This window comes from Prosopis cineraria, unplaced genomic scaffold, assembly GCF_029017545.1.
Source record: "Prosopis cineraria cultivar Desert tree isolate PC_DT_omini unplaced genomic scaffold, ASM2901754v1 PC10, whole genome shotgun sequence".
Classification (NCBI taxonomy): Eukaryota; Viridiplantae; Streptophyta; class Magnoliopsida; order Fabales; family Fabaceae; genus Prosopis; species Prosopis cineraria.
This window is the reverse complement of record NW_026555341.1, coordinates 6852116-6878304: the sequence shown is the minus strand read 5'-3', so window position 1 is coordinate 6878304 and position 26189 is coordinate 6852116. Positions and strand designations below refer to the sequence as shown.

The 26189-nt window shown below is 32.8% G+C and overlaps 3 protein-coding genes across 3 annotated transcripts; all 3 read right to left on the bottom strand.

Moving 5' to 3' along the window:
• Positions 1–1628: 1628 nt before the first annotated feature.
• LOC129321583 (probable glutathione peroxidase 8) lies at positions 1629–4414 on the bottom strand. The gene is made up of 6 exons (XM_054967407.1): positions 4241–4414; positions 3506–3582; positions 3307–3368; positions 2595–2713; positions 2036–2203; positions 1629–1882 (listed from the first exon to the last, which is right to left on the bottom strand). Exons 1-6 carry the CDS (start codon positions 4412–4414, stop codon positions 1850–1852), a joined length of 633 nt encoding a protein of 210 aa, XP_054823382.1. The 3' UTR covers positions 1629–1849.
• A 6198-nt stretch (positions 4415–10612) lies between these two features.
• On the bottom strand, positions 10613–13861 carry LOC129284330 (probable glutathione peroxidase 8). Its single transcript, XM_054919764.1, has 6 exons — positions 13704–13861; positions 13297–13373; positions 13024–13085; positions 11670–11788; positions 11087–11254; positions 10613–10932 (listed from the first exon to the last, which is right to left on the bottom strand). Exons 1-6 carry the CDS (start codon positions 13752–13754, stop codon positions 10900–10902), a joined length of 510 nt encoding a protein of 169 aa, XP_054775739.1. The 5' UTR covers positions 13755–13861; the 3' UTR covers positions 10613–10899.
• Positions 13862–15300: 1439 nt separating this feature from the next.
• Positions 15301–20513, bottom strand: LOC129323161 (probable copper-transporting ATPase HMA5). The gene is made up of 6 exons (XM_054969743.1): positions 20114–20513; positions 17627–19021; positions 17268–17522; positions 16839–16961; positions 16083–16559; positions 15301–15933 (listed from the first exon to the last, which is right to left on the bottom strand). The coding sequence occupies exons 1-6, from the start codon at positions 20405–20407 to the stop codon at positions 15517–15519; spliced, it is 2961 nt and encodes a 986-aa protein (XP_054825718.1). The 5' UTR covers positions 20408–20513; the 3' UTR covers positions 15301–15516.
• Between the last annotated feature and the right edge of the window lie 5676 nt (positions 20514–26189).

Here is a 26189-nt window from a genome sequence, read left to right as displayed (position 1 = left end):
GGTCTCTCCTAGCCCTTAAATCAATAGTATAAACTCTATTATTTGCCATGAGCCAAAAGAAGATCTCAATCTTCTTTGAGCCCTTCTGTCTCCAAATTTTGCTCCAAATGCCACCTTTTGGATTGTTCCTATTTGCAAAAAGAAAGTTATAGGCATAGCTAATATTAAAGTTATTATCATTTGAAAGTCTTCATATAAAAATATCCTCTCCGCTCTCAACTCTTGGAATAGGAGTGCAAGCAATTTTGTGGGTAGTGTGGCTAGGGAGCCAAAGTTCCATCTTTCTCACATCCCATCTCCCATTTGCCAAAACAAAGTCGGCAACATTTTCACTTACATAATAAGAATTGTCAAAAGCAAGATGAGCAAGTGGTACACTCGAATAAGACCAATTATCAATCCAAAACTTCAAAGTCAAAACATGTCTAACCCATTTTTCAATTCCTTCAATAAACTTCCTTGAACATTCAAAAATGCTCTACTGGAACGTGTTATCATATAGTGATTGAGCGATTGAGATTTACATCAAATGAGAAGTACTTCAATGTGTTGACCTACTTGCACGTGAAGCCCGTGGAATGCGTTCTGCTACTATCTTGATTTCATTTGTACCTGCTAATTGCTTAGGCATAGTTAGAGATGACTTTCATCATTTCTTTGATAGACATGGCCAGTAGGACCTAAATCTCCTTGTTCCTTTATTTTCTTGCTCGCCATCTTATTTCAAAAAAAGAAAATGCTCTGTCAAGTAAGTGAAGCATTAGATTGTTTCTTAACCCCCAACACATTACCATGGCCATATTTGTACTTAGACTTGACCACTCTAATCCACAAGGCAACGTGATTATGCAACGTTTTCCAATATAATTTGAACATGAAAGCCTTGTTTTGCTTCTCTAAATCCTTAATAACTAAACCCTCATTCTTATTTTCAAGGATTACATTCCAAAACATGAGTTGAATCTTCTATTTACCATCGACCCCTAGGAAGCTTGAGATATCAATTTCCCCCCTTAAAAAAACAAATTGGTTCTTTTGTTTCATATAAAGCAAAAAATTTTGCAGTGGAGCACTAACCACTCTTCACATTTATTCTCACAAGGCAAGATCATGTGCTTTTAGGAAATTAAATTGCTTAGGCACTTACAAATGATAAGCATGTTCCTTGAAATCTGTTTTCGATAACATAAACTAGGCCAAATTCAACATGCACTATTAATAGCTAAAGGATTCTAAGCTAACTCTTTATTTAGTCAGTACAATATGTTGCATGTGTAGATAAACATATTTCTTTTTCAAGTAAATATAAAATAAAGGGCTAAGGATCATTTTTATCCCTAACCTGTACACAAAAAGTTACAAATATTCCTAAACTCAATCATAGATCAATTTTATCCTTTAACTTTAAATATTTTCTCCGTCATCACTTTAACATTAAAAATACTTAACATCCGTTAATCATTAGTAGCTTCCACTATTTTTTAACATTTTTTATCAAGTTAAGGGTTGTTTTTACCCCTTAACTTCTATTCGAAGGGTCATTTTAACCCACAACTTAAATATTTTATAATAAAAAAATATAATGTGGAGTTCACTAAAGATTTACTAACGGTGAGAAAACAGCAAAGTGATAAGGAAGAGAACATTTAAAATTTAGGAAAAAAATTGATCCATAATTGTATGTAGGGGCATTTGTAACCTTTCGTGTATAGTTTAGAAATAAAAATGACTCTTAATCCTAACATTAATGCACAACAACAACATCCAGGAAAAGCCAAAAGTTCTTCGTCATATGAGATGCTTGACAGTTTACATTCAACATGATCTCTTCCAAGTTGAATTCTTGCATTCATATAATGCCCAAAAGCTTTTCGATGTCCCGCTGCAATACGAAACAGATGCCACAAGAATTACGAAAACTGAATAAATTCTCTTTAAGAGATATCTCTCAGTAAATAATAATAGAGGCAGCTTATGCATGATCTTTTTGAGTTATGAAACAGGAATATTACGAAGAGAATAAAGGGTTTTTTACTTCAAGGCTGAGAGGAGAAGTTATGGGATAATAGCGACCCACGGCTTGGCCATTCTTATCAACTAGAAATTTGGCGAAGTTCCACTGAATATTATCCCCAATAATTCCCCATTGGCAAGACTTTAAGAACTTATACAGTGGCGCAGTATTGTCACCATTCACTTCAATCTAATCCAAAAACAATAGGACACAGTTATATAATCCTGTACAGGTCACAGTTTTTAGAAGTTGCAGAAATCAATGAAGGATGATACTGATTCCTCACACTGTCTAGTTAGATACAACTAGCCAAGTGATATTTTAAGTTCCTTGTTGAGCAGAGCAAAGCAATTCAGAACAATTAGTGTCATGTTTAATGCTAAGCTTGCCCAGTACAGTCATTGGAATAAAACGCAGCACTGGTTCTGACAGAAACAAACAGTAGAAAGCAAACCAAGACATAGAGCGATTCATGCCTGTTATTTATAGTAGTCTTTTTTTCACCGCAAAAACATAATTGACACAAAGTGAAAAGAAAGCTTTCCTTTTTGAGCTGCAACAGACTTGTATATGAACCTACCTTATCAAAGATGGGGAATTCTGATTTGAAGCGAGTGCAGACAAAATCCACGATTTCATTATTGCTTCCAGGTTCTAGTGCACCAAACTGATTGCATGGAAATCCCAGTATCTCGAGACCTAAATGAACCCTTACAACCCAATCACTTACATTGATTGTTACTAATAGACACTGAAAGGAAAAATGATTATCAAGGTGAAGCAGTATAATATCAATCTCCAAAACAGTGCTCCTTCACAGATTATAGAGGTTTTACACAATCCGAAATCGTACAAGCGACCTGATAAATAGACATCCTAATTTTACAAGTACTTTCAATATTTTTGGGTAGTGTGTATATATTGGTGTGTGTGTGTGTGTGTGTGTGTGTAAAGAAAAATTTCCGTGTTGGTTATGGCATAGCTAGAATTCAAAATTTTCATATATTTTATTCTCAAACAGGATTAGTTACTTACGAAAACAGTTTCTTTACCACTTCACCTACAACCCCAGCACAGTATTAACAAAGAAAAGAACTGAAGAGCAACCAACAGATAACTTCGAAATATATGACCAAGAGATGAAGTTAATAGGTCAAATTTTCACATCAAATTAAACAGCATCTGCAGACTGTGAGCTCAGTTAAGTATATCCTTTTCACTTGTGCTAAAATCATGACTGTTATAGTCTGAAATGACAAATATGAACCAATCAAAGAGTTCAAGCTACAAACCTTTATCTTTATACTTCTCATATAATTGATTAAGCTCCGTATAATTGGAGTTGGTCAAGCCACTGCCTCAATCCCAAACAATGAACAGCAATAGTAAGATAAGGAAGACTAGAAACCAGATATCATAGCTTCAAAAATAATGTAAGGCGTAATAAAAGACATGAAGAGGCAGAAAATAATAACAAGAAGGCAGGGATACCATTGGGAAGCAACATTGACAATCAGCAGGACTTTTCCACTGTAAGTAGCAAGGTCAACATCATTGCCCTTAGCATCCTGCAAGCAAGCATAAAGAATGGCAACAACATTTAACCATCACATTTCCATATGATATTTATTTGCCTAATACAGATGTCATCATCTTCAATCAAGTTAAAGTTTCATTTACTCTTTTGCAACATGCATATCTGCGAAGGATACTCAATTGAGCTTGAAGTTTGCTGCCATATTCAAATGCTTTGTTAACCTTAACGGATTCTTCAGAAAAACAGAAATGGCCAAAAGACTGCCAGATTCTTTAGTTGGGAAACCATGTCAAATTTTTATCATGGAAATCCGAAATTCAAGGGTATCGGCATTCAGAATCTTTCAATGGGAGGTCTGTCACAACGAAAAAACGCAGTTTGCACCTCTACTGTAGCTCCAGAAACAAGTTACTCAGCTTCAAACATATAACAGAGGCGTTGGTTGACTTTATTATTAAGCCATAAACAACACATGGTTCTCAAATTTCAAGTCCTGGAACTGAACCTCATACTGTTTTGGTACTCAGTACTGTATCAAAGACCGGGGGGGACCCGGCGAAGAAGTTCAAATTGAAGATATAAGATAAACGGATTGGTCAATCCAAAGAAAGCGAAAGCATGAGCAAGAGTATCTGGAAAAGACTAAAGCGACAATAGGGATCATGAGATAACCGAACTAAGAGCCTAACCTTGACAACAAAATCGAACACGGATTTTGGATTCGTGGCTTCGGTAGTCATGGCGTGCAGCTGGAGAACACAAAAACTGAGAAACCAAAAAGGCCGAAACCAATCAATGAACCAAGCTGCAGCCTGGATGTGCGTTATTAGTATAAGCACGACTTTTCCCCGTGAGATTCCCATGCAAATAAGGTCAGGGAGAATGAAAGTTAAGGTTTTTTTTTTTTTTTTTAAGTACGAGAAAGTTAAGTCTCTAATAATTTTTTTAAAAAAATAAATTATAAATATTAATTTAAATAGTTATAAATTAAAAAATTTTAATTCTAAATATAATATTTAAATTTTAAATATAATAATTAATTTAAATTTTAAAAATTTATTTATAATTATTTAAATTAATATTTATAATTTATTTTTTAAACTTCATTGTCATACTCCTAAGGTTAATGCTTTGATGTGCCATATCATCGTCATTGAAAATTTGAAATGCATATCTTTGTCCTTTTCTATAGTACATATCTGGATAAATAAATTCATACAAACTATTTTTAACTAAGACTATACAAAAGTCCTTCAGTTCATTATAATTCGGTCCAACTCAAGACAAATCTGATCATATTTGATCCAGATAAAAATTGATCTTTCAGGATTAAAAAATCAAAAAGATCACACTTTTTTTCGGGTTGAATTGGACAAAAAATTGAGCATCTGAATCATGTGGTCCGATCTGATCCTATAAATTTATTTAATATATTTATAGTTAATTTATTAATTATTATTATAATAATTTAATTTGTAATAATAATTAGCAATTTTTGTTTTATACTTATAAAGTCATAAATATTAAACAAAATTTTAGCATTGACCAACCTCAATCTTCTCCTTTTATTAGTAAAATTTGTTATTAATTTGGTGTAATGAACTTTAGACATGTTGAAAGTTGTTTAATGTTGTTGAAGTTTGTTTAATTTAAATAATTTGTGTTGTAATTGAAATATTTTATGTTATTGCTAGAAATTGTTGTAAATTTATAATTGTTATTGTTGTGATAAATTTTATATAACTCATTTTATTATGTTAAAATAAATTGCTACCTCTCATACATTAAATAAGAAAATAATAGTGAGATGCTAGACAAGATTGAGATTAGTTTCTTAATCCTACTAGACTAGTTCAATCTTGTTCAGTTTTAAGTTATATTATTATTAGGAACAGACTAGATCATAAGTTACTTAATTCAATCCTTTTCATGAAAAAAATTAAACTTCAAGTTAAGCCAAAATTCTGTCGGGTCAATAGCAACCCTATTTTTAACCATCAATGTGTGTGTATATATTTATAACATTTCATCAATAAAAATCTCTACCTATACTCTGAGCTGACCCGAAATATCTCACCAATATTCGCACACGTTTTGACATTATTAAGTTTCGACTGGTGTTTCCCGTGCAAGAGTCTTGACAAATTTAAAAGAAAAAATGTGAATTATTTTTTATTTTAACTTATTTAGAAATAGTTTTTCTTAAACAATGTTCAAAGAGGTACAAATTTTAACATTAAAAAGTTTAAAATAAAATTTAGCATAGATTTAAAAAAATAAAATAATCCTTTTAGGCTAACTGAAGTGATAAGAATGAGATGTAAGTTAAAGTTCAAAGCCGGTCAATTATTCAAAAAAAGAATTTAAAAGTATATGTTTTTTTTTAATTAAGTTCATCCCTAAAATTTCATTTTTGATAATGACCATACGATGCAAAATAATACAATTATTATAATTAATAAATATGTTTGTTTTAGTATTGTTCATAGCGTATGTAACAGGATGTAAATTGAATAAATAAAGAATTAAGGGGGAAAGCAAATGATATGCCACCACCAATTATCCCATCAAAATAGATGGTATGGGCATCCCCAAAACAACACAATTTAAAATTTATATCTTTAGAAGCCATATTTTTTCATTGTTCTACCTATACTATAGTTTTACTTTTTATCATTTTTCTTTTATGTTGTGTCTTTCTGGGATAATTAGACACTAACCACATGCAACCATAGCTATACTTGAATGTCTACATCCACTATTGGCGTTTTTCTTTATACATACATTAATTTAAGGGTTAATAATTTAATTATAATCGAGCACCCCAGTTATAATTAATTTAATATTTTTAAATAATATATAAAATTATAAAAAATAAAAATTATAAATTATTTATAATTAATATTTAAATTTATTTAAAAAATAAAAATATATTTAGTTGATTTCATCCTCTCCATTTTCTAAGGGCATGAATAACATAGATATTTTCATAAATATCAAATAACACATGAGAATATCAAACAAGACTTATACATTTAGCCTTATATATTTAATATAATTTTATCCAAACAAATAAAAAAAATATTTTAATGTGTTGCTAATATTAGTAACAAAAATTTATTATAAAATAAATAATCTATAAATAATACACATGTCTTGATTTAATTAAAAATAAGCACCTTAAATATATAATATTAAGTATGTAAGTTTTTTCCCATTTGAAATTTTTTTCAAAATCTTTTATCCTAAGCTAATGGTCTAGATCTATTAAATGTAGAGGAGTATAGACATTCACGTCGTATGAAAATCAAGGAAAACATTTCACATTATAACAGTAATTCAATTTTTTCGCACGAAAAATAATAGTGTCGTTTTTTTAACCGTGGCCCACTTTTTACCTATTCTGTAAGGAAGCATTTTGTTCCTTTTTTTTTTTTAATACATTTTGTTCCATTTTTTTGGCCATTTCAAAATAGAAAACAAATCAATATAGCATCGCCTCTTATATCTGCATCTCTTTTCTGAACAGCCATCACTCAACTCCTTTCGTTCTTTAAGCTTGAAGCCAATATCCGAAGACAGGATAAAATCGAAAAATAGGATGGTAGCTAATTTCCAGTCACGGATAAGATTGAGAGTCTCATCCAGCCGCGGATAGAACAAAAGAGGGAAGGAGTTTTGAATTTTAAGTTCTTTTACTAAGGTTTCGAAGATTTGAGCCTTGAGTCATTGGGTGGTGTTTTGTATTTTTGTTAAAAAAAAAAAGAACAATTTCTTCACTTATTTATGTTTACCAATAAACATGAGGGAAAATCAATCATCCTTATTTTAAAGAAAAGCAAAAAAGTTACAAGTCAAAGAAAATATACATAGATCAAAGATGGGGGGCAAATATACTCAAAGTCTTGACACATAAATGTACATTAACAGAGGAAGTACTTATTTATTAAAATGTCATAGTTCGCGGTATAAACATGTCCCTTTCGCAGGTAAGACCACACATTCATCATCATCACATACATCCACCATCCCCTCTTCCAAGTTGCATATAAGCAGCAAGGTCAACATCATTTCCCTTAGCATCCTGCTCCAGCAAGCAAACATAAAGAATGGCAAGGAAATTTAACCATCACATTTTCATATGTATGATATTTAGTTACCTAATACAGGTATTAACTCTTTCAATTAAGTTAATTAGTACTGTTTCAATCTCTCATTTGCAACGTGCATATCTACAATTCCACTGTGCCTTCAGAAACAAGTTCCTAAGTTTCAAATAGATTAAAGAAAGCTTTCACTTTGTTATAGACAATCAAAAGACCAACCTTGACAGCAAAATCGTGCACGAATTTTGGATTAGGGGGTTCGGTACTCATACCCAAGATCACTCAAAGATAAGAGAAATTCAAAAACAATCAATAAGCCAAGGTGCAAGTTCGTGGATTATTATATGTACGAGAATGAGTATTCCCTAAGAGATTCCAGTGCTGAATAAGTCAATGCATTATCGTACCATGCATGTCTCAGTATTAAAATGAATGGGTCGTACCATGCATGTCTCAGTATTAAAATGAAAGGGTCTTTCTTTTACAGTAGATGATGCCATGATTGATGTTACGTACCAACTGCTCACGATTATCATAGAGAAATTATTCTTAAAAATATGTACTTAATTTACCGACTACCTAAATTTATCAAACTTATGCGCATCCACGTCATAATCAAAATTAAATTACATTATTTGATTATATCAACGTTATCATATTATTGAAAGCTGACACTTGTTCCAATACCTCCATTACAAGTGGCAAGTTTGAGCAGGATACATGTTTTGCCTTCAATTGACCGATTTTTCATGTAGTAAGACTTGGGAAAATTTGGATTATCTTAAAAAATTTTATTTATTTATTTTCAACATGTGCACTTGCCGAAAGAAAACATCGAAACTACCATGTCGTAGATAAGCTTTGGATCATAACATCGTGTAAAAAGCTAAAAACAACTTGTTAGAGTTGGGAATTAAGATTGGCCAAGAGTAAAAAGATTACATTTAAAAATCTCAAAAATACTTTAAAACTATATTTTTCGAAGCCCGGCCTTGGCTCTTAGAACTAAAGGGTTAGGTTCTTTTGTTTTTTAAAATTTAAATACTTAATAAATATATTGATAAAAAAAAATATTACACACAAGATTAAGTATAGAAAAATAGATTTAAATAAACCCACAACAAACCAATAACACAGCAGCGTCATCTAATTATGAGACTTAAGTATCGATTCAACCAAATAATTATCTAGTTTAGACTTGTCCATAGAAAAATAATCTACACTCATTTAAATATTTTAATATTCTTGCATTATACTCCCTCCATCTCAAATTGTAAGATATTTTTAAAAAAATTTGGTGTTCTAAAATATAAGACAATCTTATAAAAATAAGATTTTATTAAAAATGTTCAGTTATAAATGCAAAAAGGTTTGGTTATAAATACAATTAAACGGATGAATTTTTCAATAATATTTAGCTTTTTGAAATGCTTGTTGATAGTTGAATAGGGTGGTGAATTCTCACATTATTGCATAAACGTGCCAACGTTCATAACTTTTAAGCTTGGTTATCAATAGAAAAATGTTTAGTTATAAATGAAATTAAATGAATGAATTTTTTAATGACATTTGGCTTTTGGGAATGTTTGTTGAATGTTGGGTAGGATGATGAGTTCTCACATCATTCCAAAACTGTGCCCAAAGCTCATAACTTTTAAGTTTGATTATAGATGCAAAAAAAGTTTGGCCATAAATGCAATTAGATGGATGTATTTTTTTTATTGATATTTGGCTTTTTGAAATGCTCGTTGATAGTTGAATAGGATGGTGAGTTCTCACATTATTGTGGAACCATGCTGAAAGTCCATAACTTTCAAGTTTAGTTATGAATGCAATATATATATATATATATATATATTGATTATAATGCAATCAAATGGATAATTTTTTTTAATGATATTTGACTTTTTGAAATGCTTGTTAATAGTTAAATAGGATGATGAGTTCTTACTTCATTCCAAAACTATGCGGAAAGTTTATAATTTTTAAATTTGGTTATGAATGCAAATAAGTTTAGTTATAAATATGATCAAAGTGATAAATTTTTTAATAATATTTAGCTTTTTAGAATGCTTGTTAAAAGTTAACAGATGTAGTAATTTGTAAAAGATTAAAGAAATACATTTAAATACTGATAAAGTAAAACAAAATTAAAAAATAACAAATTTAATTGACAATATTTAAAAACATACACAAAACGTGTCATTTAAGGTAATTGTTATTTTTGAGACACTTGATATATGAGAAAAATGATGAGTTATAATAGTTTAAGTTTCACAACTTAATTCACTTCTAACGTTAGTAAATGATGTTCCCATATTTTTCATTTTTTATTTAAAATTTGAAAAAATAATAATAATAGAGCCTAGAAGGGTCAAATCTTTTATTTTTAAGTCCATTAGAGTTGGTCTTTTTAAGTCCAAAATTCAATTATACCTCCTAACTCAGGAGTCCAGTCCTAACTATTTTTGGGCTCAAAAAGAACTCGTTTTCTAGCTCTAAAGCTGGTGGCATTCATGCCCCCTAACATCTTGTGCTTGTCCTAAAATCATGTTTGACAAGGAGTGTATATTCCCTGCGTAAGCCGTAAGAACTATTCTTGTCCCTTAGAGAAGCTATAGAATGTGCAAATAGGCTTGCTAGATTAGCTCATGTGTGTGACTGATGACATTTTTGTACCTATGATCATACACCCATTTGTGTTCTTAAGGCAGTTGATGATAATAGGTTGAGAGTTGTAAGACCTCGTATCAGTTATTCAAGTTGGCTTCCTGTTTTGACCCAAAAAAAAAGAAGAAGAAGAAGAAGGAACTATTCTTGTTTCTTGTCTTTGCTTCCGGCAGGCTTCAATGCATTTAGAAAGTAGAAAGTATGTTGTTTTGGTGCCTCTCACGGCGTAATGCTTTTCTGCAAAAGATTCAATCTTCACTTGGTAGGTAAGATTACCTACTACTATGAAAGCAGAATGTGTAGGCACTAGCATTATATCTGATATGCATGCCCCCAGAAAGTCAGAAACCCATTTGTCAATACTAACAATAATAGAAACTTCACTGAAAAATCTCCACGCACTAATCATTTATAGACAAAGGATTTGGGCCCAAGTACTTAGTATTTACCAAACATATAGCATGCGGGGATAAACACGTTTCTTTTTCCAGGCGAGCCAAAGATTCACCATTACATGATATTGTTGGCATACATGCATTCACCATGCCCCCTTCCAAGTTTTTTCTTCAAATTCATAAGATACCGAGTAGCTTTTTGATGTCTCGCTGCCATACCACAAGCATGTAAAAATAATTACGAAAATATGAAAAGAAATTCCTTTAAACAATCTCCCTCAGTAACAACAAACATACGCAGCTTATGCATGATCAGTGTGAGTCATGAAACTTAAGAACATGTGTAACAAATCCCGGGCTTTACCTCAAGGCTGAGAGGAGAAGTGGTGGGATAATAGCGATCTACAGCTTGACCGTTCTTGTCAAGTAGAAACTTGGCGAAGTTCCACTGAATATCATCCCCAATGATTCCCCATTTTCCTGTCTTCAAGAACTTGTACAACGGAGAAGCATTCTCACCATTCACTTCAATCTAATAACCCCAGCACAATATGGAACATAATTGTGTCACATTTAGAAGTTGCAAAAATCAACGAAGGGTATACTTTCTCCAGTTCTCCACAACTTGACAAGCAACATTTAAGTTGGTAGTTATACAGGATACAGCAGTTTCGAAACAATTAGTATGATCTTATTCCTGCGTTATTTCTTGAACGAAATGCAGCACCAGTTAGAACAGAAACAGACAGTAGAAAAAGCAAATCAAGATATAGAGCATATTCGTGCCTATTGTTTATAATAGTCCTTTTGTCACTACAAAAACATAAGCAAGCACTTGACAAGCTCGATAAAAACAAAATAAAATTTTAGACCTTGGAATGACCAAGAATTGTAAAAAAAGACAGCTTTCCGAGATAAGCTACAACAGACTTTGTATGAGGACATACCTTATCAAAGATGGGAAATTCTGATTTGAAGCGAGTGCAAACAAACTCTGTAATTTGGTCATTGCTACCAGGTTCTTCCTCACCAAACTGATTGCATGGAAACGCCAGTATCTCCAGGCCTAAATATACCGTTAAAACCCAGTCTCATTTGTATTGGTTGAATGTGTTAAAGAACAATTGAAAAAAACAGCTATTATGAAGGTGACAGATTTTAATATCAGCATCCATCAAAGGGCTTCTCCTCTAGAGATAGGCAAAAAGTTTTATACAGTCAACACAAATCATATAGGCTACTCAAGGTAAATGGAAATCCAAATTTCAAAACACTTTCTGCGTGCAAGATTTTTCATTTTTGGGTTCAAGCTATATAATAGGGAAAGCACTACTTACGGTTCCTGTACTCAAGTTTTGTTATAAGCCCTTGCACTTTTTTTTAGTGTTTCAGGTCTTTAAACTTTTCTCCGTTTACGTTGGTTCCTATAGTTTTAGATAAACATTGACGTGGCACAAATGATGTTAAGATTGTTTATATGTCCACTAACACTGTTAAGTTTGTAGTGACGAGTTAAATGAGTGCTGAGTTAGACTTTTTAATAAACAAAATGAAAATTAAAAAAAGCCACATTAGATAAAATAAAAGTTATAACCTGTCTCAATATAGTGATAGGTAGTGAAAAACCCCTAAAAGTTTAAGTTGGGCATTTTTTTCATTTTATCTAATGTGGCTTTTTAATTTATTTTGTTTATTAAAAAGTTCAACTCAAAACACATTTAACACATTAGCACAAACTTAATAGTGTTAGCGGACACATCATCAACCTTAACACCATTTATGCCAAGTCAATGTCCCTCTGAAATTATAAGACTAACGTTGTAGACGGAGAAAAGTATAGAGGGACTTGAAAACTAAAAAAAGTGTAAAGACCTATAACAAAACTCAAGCAAAGTACAGAAATTAAAAGTAGGATTTCCTTATGTAATAAGTAAACAGCCTCATGTTGGTTATGACAAATATAATGACAGAACTTGGGGTTTTCATATATCTCATATTTTTTAGATAAGACTTTAGGTATTTAAGAAGTTAGCTTGTTTACCATTTTACCGACCCTGCAATCACGGAAGAGTCCCAAGTCCTGGCAAAGAAAAGAACTAATGGACAACCAGGAGATGAATTGGTGCGGAAAATATACCAGCAAGAAGAGATTAAATTAACTGATCAGTTTCAACGTTAAATTAAATAGCTTTTTTAGACTGTGAATTCAACAAGTTACTTCCTTTTCACTTATGCTAAGATTATGATTGTGATGGTCTGAAATGCAGCACATGAAACAATTAAAGGGTTCAAACTACAAACCTTTATCTTTATACTTCTCATATAATTGATTCAACTCCGTATAATTTGAGTTGGTCATGCCACTGCCTCGATCCCGAACAAGAAGAATAATAAGTTATTGAAGAATAGAAACAAGATATCATAGCTCCAAAGCACCAAATAAAAAGTAAGTAAATAAATAGATAAGAGGTTGAGCACCGAAAAAGATATCATAGCTTCAAAAGGATACAAGGCATAATAAGCAAAAGACACAAGAAAGAAGCAAATAATAGCAAGTTAAGCATGCAGGTTTACCATTTGGAAGCAACATTGACGATCAGCAGGACTTTTCCATTGTAAGTAGAAAGGTCAACATCATTTCCCTTAGCATCCTGCAAGCGAACATTAAAAAATGGAGACCCCAAATATAAGGGTCCAAGCACTCAAAAGTTCGCAGTGGAAAGGATGTTTCAGTGAAGAAACCTATATTGATATTCCCCTTTACTTCCAGAAACAAGTTAGTTAGTTTCAAACAGATGAAAAAGGGCGCTGAACCAACAGCAAAACTAAAAACATGATAGGGTTGGCCAATAAAACATCCTGGAACTATAAGATCATCCTTCTTTTATGATACCCCATACCATAAAGGGAAAGCGAAGGTAGATGGGCAATCAGTAAGTGACTAAAAGTAAAACAATGATAAGAATCCAGAGAAGACCAACCTTGACAACAAAATCGTAAACAGACTTTGGATTACTGGGTTGAGTAGTCATCGCACGCAGCCGAAGAACACAAAAATCAGAGAAACCCAATTACAATCAATGAAATGCGGAGCTCGCGCATGAGGCACGCCTTCAGGGTACGAGTATTACTGTATTGGGCATTGGCCTATCAGCATCAAGGAAGGTTGAAACTTGTTCCAGTGAAGCGGTCACACGTGGCGGGATTCGTTTGACTAAGGCCCACCAGTTTGTCCATTTTCAATAGAAGTTTTTTTGCTCTTTCCCCCTGCCAGTCTCTCCTCATTTTTAATCTCAAGACTCAACTACCAAATTACGTGCCCAAGAAAGCTTTTAAGATTTTAATTTAATTGGGAATAATTTTAAAAAGTTATGAATTTTTTAAATTTAAATAATTTATTTAGTCTCATGAAAATAGTTAATTAGTCTCATAAAAAGGATTGGAATGAGTAAATCAAAAGTCGATATTGCGCTGCTTAAAATCAAATTAAATAGTATTTCTTTTGTTAAAAAATGTAAAATAATTTTTGAGAGATTGAATTTTAAAAATATAATATATTTTTAATATTTTAAGGTATAATCATTATCTTTTTTTAAATATTTTTAATGAATAAATCACTTTATATTTATTTTAAAATAAAACACTCTATTAAATATGAATAAATATAAAAAAAGATAGTGTTAGTTTGAAAATATAAAAAACTATTTTATTGGGGGATGATATTAAGTTAAAAATATTTAATATTTTTTAACGAAAGAGGTGTATAATATTTATTCTTAAATTTCATGAATATTTAACTTTATTTTTTGCAATTTTTTTTAATTATAGTTCCAATTATAAATATAGAAAGTATAAGGTTTAATTGACGAGCGGAGGAAAAAAATAAAGAAAAAAAAACCTATAAATCTAGATATCTCGCCAATAGTCATAGCTCATAAGCCTATCTATAAGTTATGCTCCATTTAATTCTTATTATAAGGATTGCTTTATAAAAATTACTTCCTTCATTTAAAAATATAAAATATTTTTAATTGAATTTCACTTTTCAATAAAGTAATTATTTACTTTTAAATTAATTCTATCTTTTTATATTTACCCTTATTAAACACCTTACAATAAATATAAAATCATTCATCAATAGGAACATTTTTTAAAAAAAGATAATGATTACATCTCAAAAAATTAAAAATATCTTACATTTTTAAACATTCAACTCCTAAAAAAATACTTTATATTTTTTAACAGGGGGAGTAAAATTCAAGAAAACTAGTAAAAAATACTTAAATATTAAAAATTTTTATAATTATCATTAGTCAAGTTGAGACAAGGTAGATAATGAGAGTGCTGATTTTTAGAAATAAATTATAAATGTAAATGTTTCATTAATTTTTATAAAAAAAATTGTATTAATGAATTCGAGGTTATAAATAGGACTGGGGGGTAATTTATAATCATTAGCCTCATATTTTATTTTATTTTATTTTATTGAAAATAATGTAAAATATGAAAAGATAAACGGAATAAATAAATTATCTAATCAAACAGGTATTGCTCCATTACTGCCTCTCTGCATTAAAATTACAAAACCACAAACGTTAATCTTTATATTCACATATGCATGAAGAAACACTGCACTTGCATAATGTAAATGCAAACAAAACCATCAACCTATCTTCCATTATTTACAGGTTCGGTTCATCACACATGATCCAGTAACTGCCTAAGTTTATTTATAAGAACAACAAGGCACTGTGCTACTACTGCTACATCAAACTAAATCAAAACCTTGAGGCATCATTCTATCCTAATGCCCCGAATCTCAAGCCTGTCCAGCTTCTTAGGCCTCCTGTAATATTTCAGCAACAAAGAACAACAAACAACACTCACAGATGATGCTGCCATGGCAGCCCCGGCAATCCAAGGAGGCAGTCGGAGTCCTGTAAAAGGGAAAAGAACTCCAGCAGCGATTGGAATGCCAAGAAGATTATAACCCAAAGCCCAGATGTAATTGAGACGAATATGGAAAAATGTTCTTCTGGAAAGATCAATTGCAGTTATAACATCCTCCAAGTTGCTCTTCATCAGAACAATGTCAGCAGCCTCAATAGCTATGTCTGTGCCAGCACCAATTGCCATTCCCACATTTGCTGCTACAAGTGCTGGTGAATCGTTGATACCATCCCCAACCATTGCCACTGTGTACCCTGCAGCCTTTTAAAACAAAAAGGAAAAAAATCAGCATTCCAATAAAAACTAGTATATTCTTGTCAATTTACTTCATAACAATAAGGCCAGCAATCAAAACTCGACTAGGAAGTACACAACAATTTTTTTTTTTTTTTCATGGGACTCGTGTGTACCTGCAACTCTTTCACTTTCTCTGCTTTCTGATCTGGTTTAGTCTCCGCAAAGACCTCCTCAATTCCAACTTCCCTTGCTATTGAATCAGCAGTTCCTTGATTGTCACCAGTTACCAGGATGCTTTTAATGTTCATGGACTTGAGGATTGAAATCACTTCTTGAGAACCTGTTTTCAATGGATCAGATACTGCCACAACTCCAGCCACTTCCCCGTTAATAGATACCAAAATTCCAGTTTGAGCCATCCCCTCAGCCTCAGCCAGGATATCTTCCGCCTCAGGAGGAACAGCAATATTATGGTCAGCAAACAAGCTCTTGTTACCCACAATAATTTCCTTGTTACGAACAATGGCCTTCACCCCGTGGCCAGGTATGGTGACAAAATCTTGTGCTTCAGGCCAAGCCGGGTTCTCTTCATCTTTAAATTTCTTGGCATACTCAACAATGGCCTTGGCCAATGGATGCTCGCTATTCACCTGGAATAGGCATGTAAAATAATATTAATCCAAGCCAAACGTAACTATAAGTTGTTGAGCAACATACAGATCAAAGAACTCGGACAACAGATTGCCAACAGGCTTTCTAGTAGATACAATTTTCCCGTTATAAAAAAAGGTGGTAATAGTTGATTAGAGGCTAGGAACACGTCTATTTTGGAATTTTTTAAAAATTTTCCACATTTCTTCTATTTTGGAGGAAATATTATGAACTAGCTGAAGCCTAAGCTTTTCAGCAAAAGTGATTATTGCTCTTACCTCAGCAGCCGCTATAAGTTCATAGAAATCTTGGAGTACCATATTGATCAGAAGTTTAGTGTTTACAACCACCGGCTTCCCAATGGTGAGAGTACCAGTCTTGTCAAAGACTATGCAGTTCACCTGCAAAAGAGTCATGAACAGATTTCAAATCTTGAGGATGCTTACAACCAGACATATACCAATCATGTGTGATTGCACAGCACAGGAAAGGTGGAAGAAATTCCAGTGCCTACAACACTCCATTTAGTCAATTAGCAAAATTAATCCCAATGAACAACTTTGATGTCAATAAATATTCTTTTCATTCCAATATTCCTCTCAACCTTTATCATGTAATTATGGAAGCGTGTCAAAGTTTGAGCTTCAATTTAAAACGGCACCAAGAATGGAAGGATTCAAAAAGCAAGATAGCTGTCAAATGCTTACCTTATGTGTGCTTTCTAATGCTTGCCCCCCTTTGATTAGTACGCCTTGAGATGCACCAACACCAGTGCCAACCATAACAGCAGTTGGCGTGGCTAGACCTAGAGCACAAGGGCAAGCTATGACCATGACAGAGATGCCAAACTGTAAAGCAAGCTCAAAACTGTCCATGGAAGATGGTATCCAAGACTTTGGGTAAGCATGAAACCTTCCGGCTAGGAACCATGCAAGAAAAGTGGAGAAAGAGATTAAAATCACCTGCAAAAATAAACTCCTTTCAAGTAAGTCATTTATTAAAAAATTGAAAGTCTTGATAGAAGATAATAAAGTAATAACTTGAACAAATCCTCTCATATGCATACCAAAGGCACAAAGAATTTTGAAATACGATCAGCAAACTTCTGCACAGGAGCTTTGGCCAACTGTGCAGACTCAACTAGTCGAACGATCTGAGAAAGAGCACTCTCTGATCCAACTCTTGTTGCCCTGACATGCAACACTCCATTCTCATTCACAGTTCCTCCAATAACAGGATCACCCTTCCTCTTTGCAACAGGACGTGCCTCGCCAGTTATCATGCTCTCATTCACGTGGCTCTGGCCCCAGATGACAAATCCATCAGAAGCTACTTTTGCACCGGGAATGATTTTAATCAGATCATTCTTTTGAATCAATCGACTGTCAATTTCTTCTTCATTAATAACATTCCCTTCATTGTCCAGGGTCAACAATATAGCTGCGTCTGGGGTCAAGTTCATGAGCTTGGCAATTGCATTAGATGTCTTCCCCTTGGTGAAGACTTCCAGATACTTTCCCAGCAGAATAAAAGAAATAAGCATTGCGCTGGTCTCAAAGAAATCAGTCCCTTCAAAATGTGGGGAGCTAGCAGCTCTCAGTACAGAGTATACTGAGTAGAAGTATGCTGCATTTGTTCCCAAGGCAATCAAGACATCCATGTTAGCAGAACCATGGCGTAATGCTTTGTAAGATCCAGAGTAGAATCTCCGGCCAATTATGAACTGAACTGGCGTGGAAAGTGCCCATCTTATAGTCTGTCCCACCGTAAGCATATTGACAACTTTGGTGTCTAGTCCATGCTTAATTCTCGGGATATACATAAGAACCATAGAGGTTAAAAAGACTGGAACAGTAAAAACCAAACTCCATAAGAAGAATCTATAATATTGTTTGATTTCCTCCCGCCTGTGAGTATCTCTCCGTTCTCCTTGTTGAGGAAATAGTTTAGCCTTGAAGCGCCCAGACCCAATTCTTTCAATTACGTTGATAAAATTCCTAGGTCCTGTCATGTCTGGTTTGAAAGAAACAGATATTTTGTTCAGCTCAGGATATAATTCTATACCCTGGACCCCTGGGAGAGCTTGAAGAGAATTTTCAACGATTCTCATGGAATGTTCTGTTTGCACACCCTCAACTTGGAGCTCTACTTTGCCTATGTCTTCACCTGAACTGATAAGTGTGGCTTCAAATCCAGTGTCTTCTATGGCTTTCAGAATTTGAGTGTGGTTGACAATGTTTGGATTGTAGTGTACTTCCGCTTCTTCAGTTGCCAAAGCCACTCGAGCTTTCAGCACACCTGGAATTGCTTGCAGAGCTGATTCAATAGTGGAGGAGCAAGAAGTGCAAGTCATTCCAGATATGGTTATGCGACATACTTGAACGGATCCCTCATTCATCTCATCTCTGACCAATGTAGCTTCAAACCCAGCATCTTCAATGGCCTCGCGAATAGTCTCCTCCTGATAATATCCATAATCTCCAGGGTGAATCACAAATTAATAAAATTTCTACCAGACAGTGAGAAGAGCGATGGAGGAAAAACAAGTTCATGTAAGAGACAATGCACAACCGATCTACGTAAGTCGTTCCAGGGGAATAGAACAGCTGAAACTTGGAAAAGGAAAAGAGGTAAGGAAAAAAAAAACGGAAAAGAAATTAATGATTTAGTTCTTATAGTCTTGATTCCGGTAGAACCGACTCTTAAAAATTTAAGTCAATGCAACTTAATTTTTCAAGTTTTATCCATTTAATTTGTTAGTCCCTATATTTTTTGATCCGATTGAAAACTCAGTCCTTAAAAGGCTAAATGACTTTTTAAAGTAGAAACCAACATATTAAATGACTGATACTTCAAGAATTGAGTTGAATGAATTAAACTTTAGGGAACGAATTATAGCTAAGTCAGTGCTAGGAAAAAAACGTTTAAATTGGCTTCAAAATGAGCTCTCATTTTACTATAAACTATTAAGAACAAAATGATGCCATTGAAGACTCATTAGAAAAGGTCGATGTATCTTTGGTTTCATGTGATATGATTCCACTATATCAATCAACAAGGTTCAATAATTAAAATCCAGATCTTAAGTGCAAGCAGCTTCAGGGAATTTCGGACTAATAGAAGATCCTGGATCTCAGCCTTTTTTTTAAAAAATATAAGAAAAAAAATGCATAAGTAGCTACAATATATTCATTTATCCCCATCAACAACATTGAACAATCGGAGAAGAAAACTAAGGAGAAACAAAATTTTTGAAACCTCAACTTCAAGCAACAAAATCATTTTGAAACAAGAGCCCAATTAATCACAAATGCGTTCAGCTTATTCACCCCGAGATCCCTCAAAAAAAGGAGGAGGAGAAGGAGCTGAAACGGTTCGATGAAGCAATCAAAGTTCAAGACCTTGCAAGAACAAGAACAATTTAAGACCCCCTGCTAATCACTAGAAAGATCCCAGAAAGAAATGTGTTCATATCCTAAAGTCATAATATCAATTAACCGAGCCATTGAGACTGAAAAGATAGAGGAGGGCCAAAGGAAACAAAGTGCTTTACGTTAACGAAGGCGGGGTACAACAGCACCAACGCTCGATTATTGAGAACATCGACGACGGCTTCACGAATTCCAGGTAGGCGCTTGATCGCTTTCTCGACGGAACCGGCACAAGCAGAACATGTCATTCCGACGACGGAGAAAAGGGCCTTGGCTTCTGACCCCTCGACGTTGCTCCCCTCTTCCAACGTCACGCCCTTGGGGTAATTCGGCATCGACGGGTAATGAGGCCGCATCGATAGTGGAACCCATTCCTTACTGCGGATGCAGCTCAGAGCTAAGAGCTTGGACGCCATGGAAGTTTTTGCAGCAACCCGCAAACTTTTTTTTTTTAATTTTTGGTGCGAAACGGCTCGCAAGCTAAAGGCTTGTAGGCGCAGGCAGAACTGCAGAAGGCCAACTATTTTTAAATACAGGCGGGGTTTATTGTCGTCTAATGATAACCGATGCGACGCAATTGCCCAGTGAGCAATTTTGACTTGAGAGAGATTATGAGTGGAGGATGATCCTACGGTGAGATCTGCTTTTGACTTTACTAATTATATAACGAAAAGTTGAACTTAATGGGAATGTCCTTGGGTGCCAGCATAACGTTGCGTGGGCTTAAAGCAATCCAGGGTCGGTTTAGTTTAATGGGACTATTTTTGGAACGATGACTATCCATTTTTCATGATAGGAAAAAAAAAAAAAGAATTGGGATTTAAAAAAAAAAACAGAATATTTGGGGTAAATATAAAAAGCAAGCTTCGCCGACAATGAAAAAAATGTCTCCCTAAGAAACTGAGAGTAATGGTTAAATTTTCTCCAATTAAATTGCTGTATGCACAATAAATTTTTATTATCATTATCTGCAGAACTTTTTTATAAGATATTAATTGTTTATATAATAAATTTATTGAAAACTTGAGTATTGAAGATATGGCACTGATTGTTAGAAATTAGAATTGGATGCTCCTACCAAGCTATTTGTTCCCTTTTTTCGATTTTTTTTTTTAGGCCAAATCCTTATATTCAATTCTCTTCGACCCTTTTTTGCTCTAACGTGTCTTCTGGTTTTTAAATCAGAAAATTATTTTTTCTGGTTTTGTTGATGTGGAATCAAATTGACTAAAATAATTTCATAAAGGTTGTCTTTTGATGATTATCACAATGATTGGGATACAAAATGGTAAACTGTAAATTTGTCAAATGGCATGACATGTGCAAACGAATACGTTACATCCTGTACCGTTAAATAAACATTATCAGAACTCACATCATGTATACGATCGCGTTAGATGTCTCTATGCATTTAAAACCCGAAGCTTGCACGAAACTGCCACCTCAATTATTCATTCCAAGTATTTAAACTGGGCCATTTTTTGGACTGTCGATTGAGACCCAACAAATTAAGACGTATGGGATTACTTATGTGGGCTGACTAGCTACTTCAAACCCCTTTTTTGGATTGAAGCCCAAGGAATTTCGAGGAATTTAGACGTAAGGGATTACGTACGGGGACTGGCCTTCCACTGCAAAGTTCCAACACATACTACTTTTGCGGATTATATAACATTGCATATTTAAAAAAAAAAAAAAAAGCAAGACCCAACCTCAAGAAAATAAGGAAAAAATATTTAAAAAATAAAAAAAATGTGGGGAAATGACAAATAAATCCCTCGGAAATGTGATAATGCCTACTAAGTCTCAAAGGACCTAGTTGTCCTTAAATTTTTTGATGAAATGATAAAAATATCCTTTAATTTGAAAAAGCATAATAAAATTGCTTTTTTTCACAACTTTAATTATGAAATTCACAACTATCAATAAATGACTAAAGTGGTTTAGATATTCACAATTTTCTCTCATCATTTTCCTTCAATTAGTAAAGTACACAAAAAAACAAATTCTTTCACAACTTTGATTCTAACATTGACAACTCTTGTTCAATAAATAACTGAAATGGTTTACATGTTAGTAACTTTCTCTCACCATTTTTTTAATTAAGAAAGCATAACAACATTTGTTTTTGTTCACAACCCTGATTCGATAAATGACTAAAGTGGTTTAAGCATTCACAATTATCTCACCGTTTTTTTCAATCAACAAAGTGCAATATTTTTTGATTATTCACAATTTTGATTTTAGAATTTACAAGTATGGTTTAGTAAATAATTAAAGTGATTTAGACATTTACAATTGTCTCTCACCAATTTTCTTCACTTTATAAAATTAAGGGTATTTTTGTCATTTCATCAAAAAATTTAACAACAAATAGGTCCCTTGAAACTTAGAAGGTATTATCACATTTTACGAGATTAATTTGTTATTTCTCTATTTTTGGAGGGATTTATCCAAAAAAGGAATATAATCCAAAGAAGAAGACTTTTTTTTTAGCCAACCATAGAAGAAGAAGTTTAGATTTTATAAAAAATATCATCAATATATAGATGTATATTAAATGTTTTAATCTTCTCACATGTCTTGCTCATAAAAAAAAAAGGAAAATTTTCTCAAAAAAACCTCACCATAAATTTATTTACTCAAAAGAACTTGGGTCATATTTTGAAACTAGACCCTTCTCTGGCATTAAATGAGACCTGCATAATCATCATTTTGCCAGTATTGAAAGAAAGAAAAAACCAAGCAAAAGCTCCTGCTCTTTATGCACAATCGTCTCCAACCCAACATTTCATTTGGTGTAACAAACTTGTCGCTGCTTTCGGCCGGTGACCAAGTTCACAAGTTTGTTAGGTTAATTCGTTCCGTATTCAATAATAATGGTGAGGTGTTATTTATAAGGTCAATCTTAATAATCCAAAATTTAAATATGATATCTTAGATAATCATGAGACTAACCCAAATGAGTTACCCAACCATAATTAACCATTTTCAAATCCAAATGCATTTGTTTTTAAAATTGGAATCTCAAGTTTTCAACACTTTAAAATACTTAAATTTGGTTCTAAGCACTTCAATTTATAGTAGAAACAAAGTATGGAAGCATGTGATACCATTTGGTAGTTTAAAGACTCAAAATTAATTGAAAAATAAGTGGGACTATATAGAGGAATGTGTAGCAGCATGTACATGTGAGCCATGGCATGTATCTTGCTGTGCCTCACATCACAGCATGTTGCACAATTTGATGACAACTATGCTGTCATTCCTATTTTTCTGTCCAATATCCTATTGATGTGATTTAGATGTTTATAGAAAGCCATTTTTATACACTAGCTAGTAGCACGTGTTTTACTCTTAAATAATTTCATATGAATGAGGTAAATAGCCAAATTCATTTTCACACTTTTCGCAATATATAAGGTGTCCAAAACCCAACACTCATGCCAAAAGTTACAACCAACAACTAAAACACACTAAATCTAGAACTACTCTTGCAACACACTACATGCACAATATAACTCACATATATCATTTTCAAATCTCAACCCCTTTATATCAAAATAGATAAAGGAAATCTAACATTGCATAAAACATGATATTTCTGCTCAAATAGCAATTCTAGTTCTTTTAAACATTTGCACAAGAATTTTGTTCCTATAAAAAGGTTACTCAAGCTTATACAATAACTTTAAGGTTCTAAATTACAATAAATTTAGTCATGTAAATTACAAAGTGCAAGTAAAGATCAAAACATGATCCTAATTGGCAACATCATATTTATTACGCATATATTAATATGAAGAAAGGGGATTTGTGATCGAAATAACTTATGCCTAAACCTCCAAAGCTTTTACCTTTTAGATGCCCAAGCTATAGCTTATAAAGTATTAAGAGACAAGTGAGTACCACCACTCAATAACTAAAGTTTCTTTACTCTATGCAATTGCATATTAATTGACATTTTTAAAACAAAGCGTATATGAGACATACAATCACATATTTCACAATTTCTTATATATCTCATGTTATATTTATATAAATCATCATATTATCATCATATCCTCATTTTTCATTAGTCATATCATAAGGCACATTGCCATAATTCTAACAGCCATATGATAATGGCTCAATTAAATATAATAATGCACGCTGTGACAATAATAAATGGCACCATTAAATATCAAAATATGATTAAAGACCCCTGCATTTGCATTTAGTCTTCCAGACTGCATATCATGGAAGAATAGTTGTATATGATTGAAGACCCCTACATCTAGTCGTTAAAAATTTTCAAAATATCAAAAGCTATTACTCAAATAAATGAAAGTATTCTCACATATAGTTGAAGTTCAAATACATATAGTGGAAGAATAGCTGCATATGATTAAAGACCATTGCTTCTAGTCTTTCATAATGCATCTAAGTTAAAAAAATTTAGAATATCTCATTTGGTTATTCAAATAATTAGAAATTTTCTTGTATGTAGTTGAAGTGCAAATACATATCATAGAAGAGTAGTTGCATATGATTGAAGATCCTTACACCTAGTCTTCCAGAATGCATCCAAGTTAAAAAAATTTAGAATATCAAAAATTGTTATTTGAATAAATGAAAGTATTCTTGTATATAATTAAATTCAAATGCATATCATAGAAGAATGTCACATTCCAGTTTTTAATCCTCTGATTTCCTAAACTTAATTAAGACAATTAAGTAAATTATAGTGGTGTGTGGCCAATGAGATCCAATAATCATGTTTAATTGCATTTCAACCTTATTTATGAGTTCGGTATCAAGTCAGGCCACTCGAAAATTGAAAGGAGAAGAAAATGAAGAGTTGGTGTTGCTGTGCCATACACTGTGGCGTGGAATGCATCCATTGCAAAGCACAGACATTTCAGATGTGGAATGTGAACCTCTTTGTGCCATGCCTCACGGTGCATTATGCGTTTGCCACAATGCATAGTCATTTTCTGCAGATATCATTCGTAAAATTGAGACAAAAATAAAGAGAAAGAAAAGGAGAAAATGGAAGAGACATACCAAGCTCCGTTAAGGTTTGTTCTTGGGTGACATTGGTATTTTGGAGGCTATAAATACCCAAGGTAAGTACTACACTCATTAATCTCTCCATCTCTTTTACATTTATGAGTTTATGATTAAAGTTTGATGATGAAAGTGGATTTTTAGTCCTCGTAGGTTATAGGTTTGAATTATTGACTCAAATAAAATTAATGTGAGTAGATTGAAGTATCTAAACTTAGGTATAATAAATTTTGGTATCTTAGATTGTTTGACACCATAAATATTCAAAATTTGCATTAATGTGGTTTGTTGAAAGTGTATGATGTCATCAATAAGAGTTTAATAGCTTATTAATATTATTAGGGACTAAAGATAATTAATAAACCCAATATATAGGCTTAAACTCATGTAAAGTGAATATTGGGCAATGTAGAAGTAAAGTTGAGAGTTGAATACTTGAGTTTGACAATATTAATGGAGTTAACTTGTTAAATTATAAATTTAGCTCTTAGAGACCTATAACTGGTTTTAGAATTCAAGCTTGGAAGCTATAACATTAAGGGACAAACTTGTGACCTCTCAAAGGTTTAAGGTAACTTGAGAATTCTATTTTGAGTAGTTTTGTATTAATTGTAATGTGGTATTAATTTTGCATTTAATATGTAAATTTTGATTTTATGAATGAGTGCATCATGTAATGAAACCTTAAGTTTATCAAATCACTTTGATATGTGTTAAACATGCTAAGAAATTTCAAAATGAGTTTTTAATTGCAAAAATGATATTTGAGATGAGTTGCATGTTTATAATGTGTTTTAAATAAGTAGTTAATAATGGATTTGATGAAGATGAGAAATTTGTGATTGAAAAAGGTGTGTTTATGTGATATAAATGAAAATAAGAAACTGATGCTTACTTAGGTAATGCTCGATCGTGAGCCCAATGTGTTGACTCTGATATCGAGTAAATGAAAATGTGAAAAATAGGTGAGCATTGCTTATGGCATGATCAGTGAGTGAAAGTTTGCCTAGAGATTGAGAGTAAAGAAAAATTTATATGATATTTAGGCTGCCCTTTAGTGCATGAAAGTATAGCCTTGTCTCGTAGTTTGTCAAGGAACTGTCTCATAATTTATCGAGGGACTAGAACCTAACTTTCTTTACCTATTCA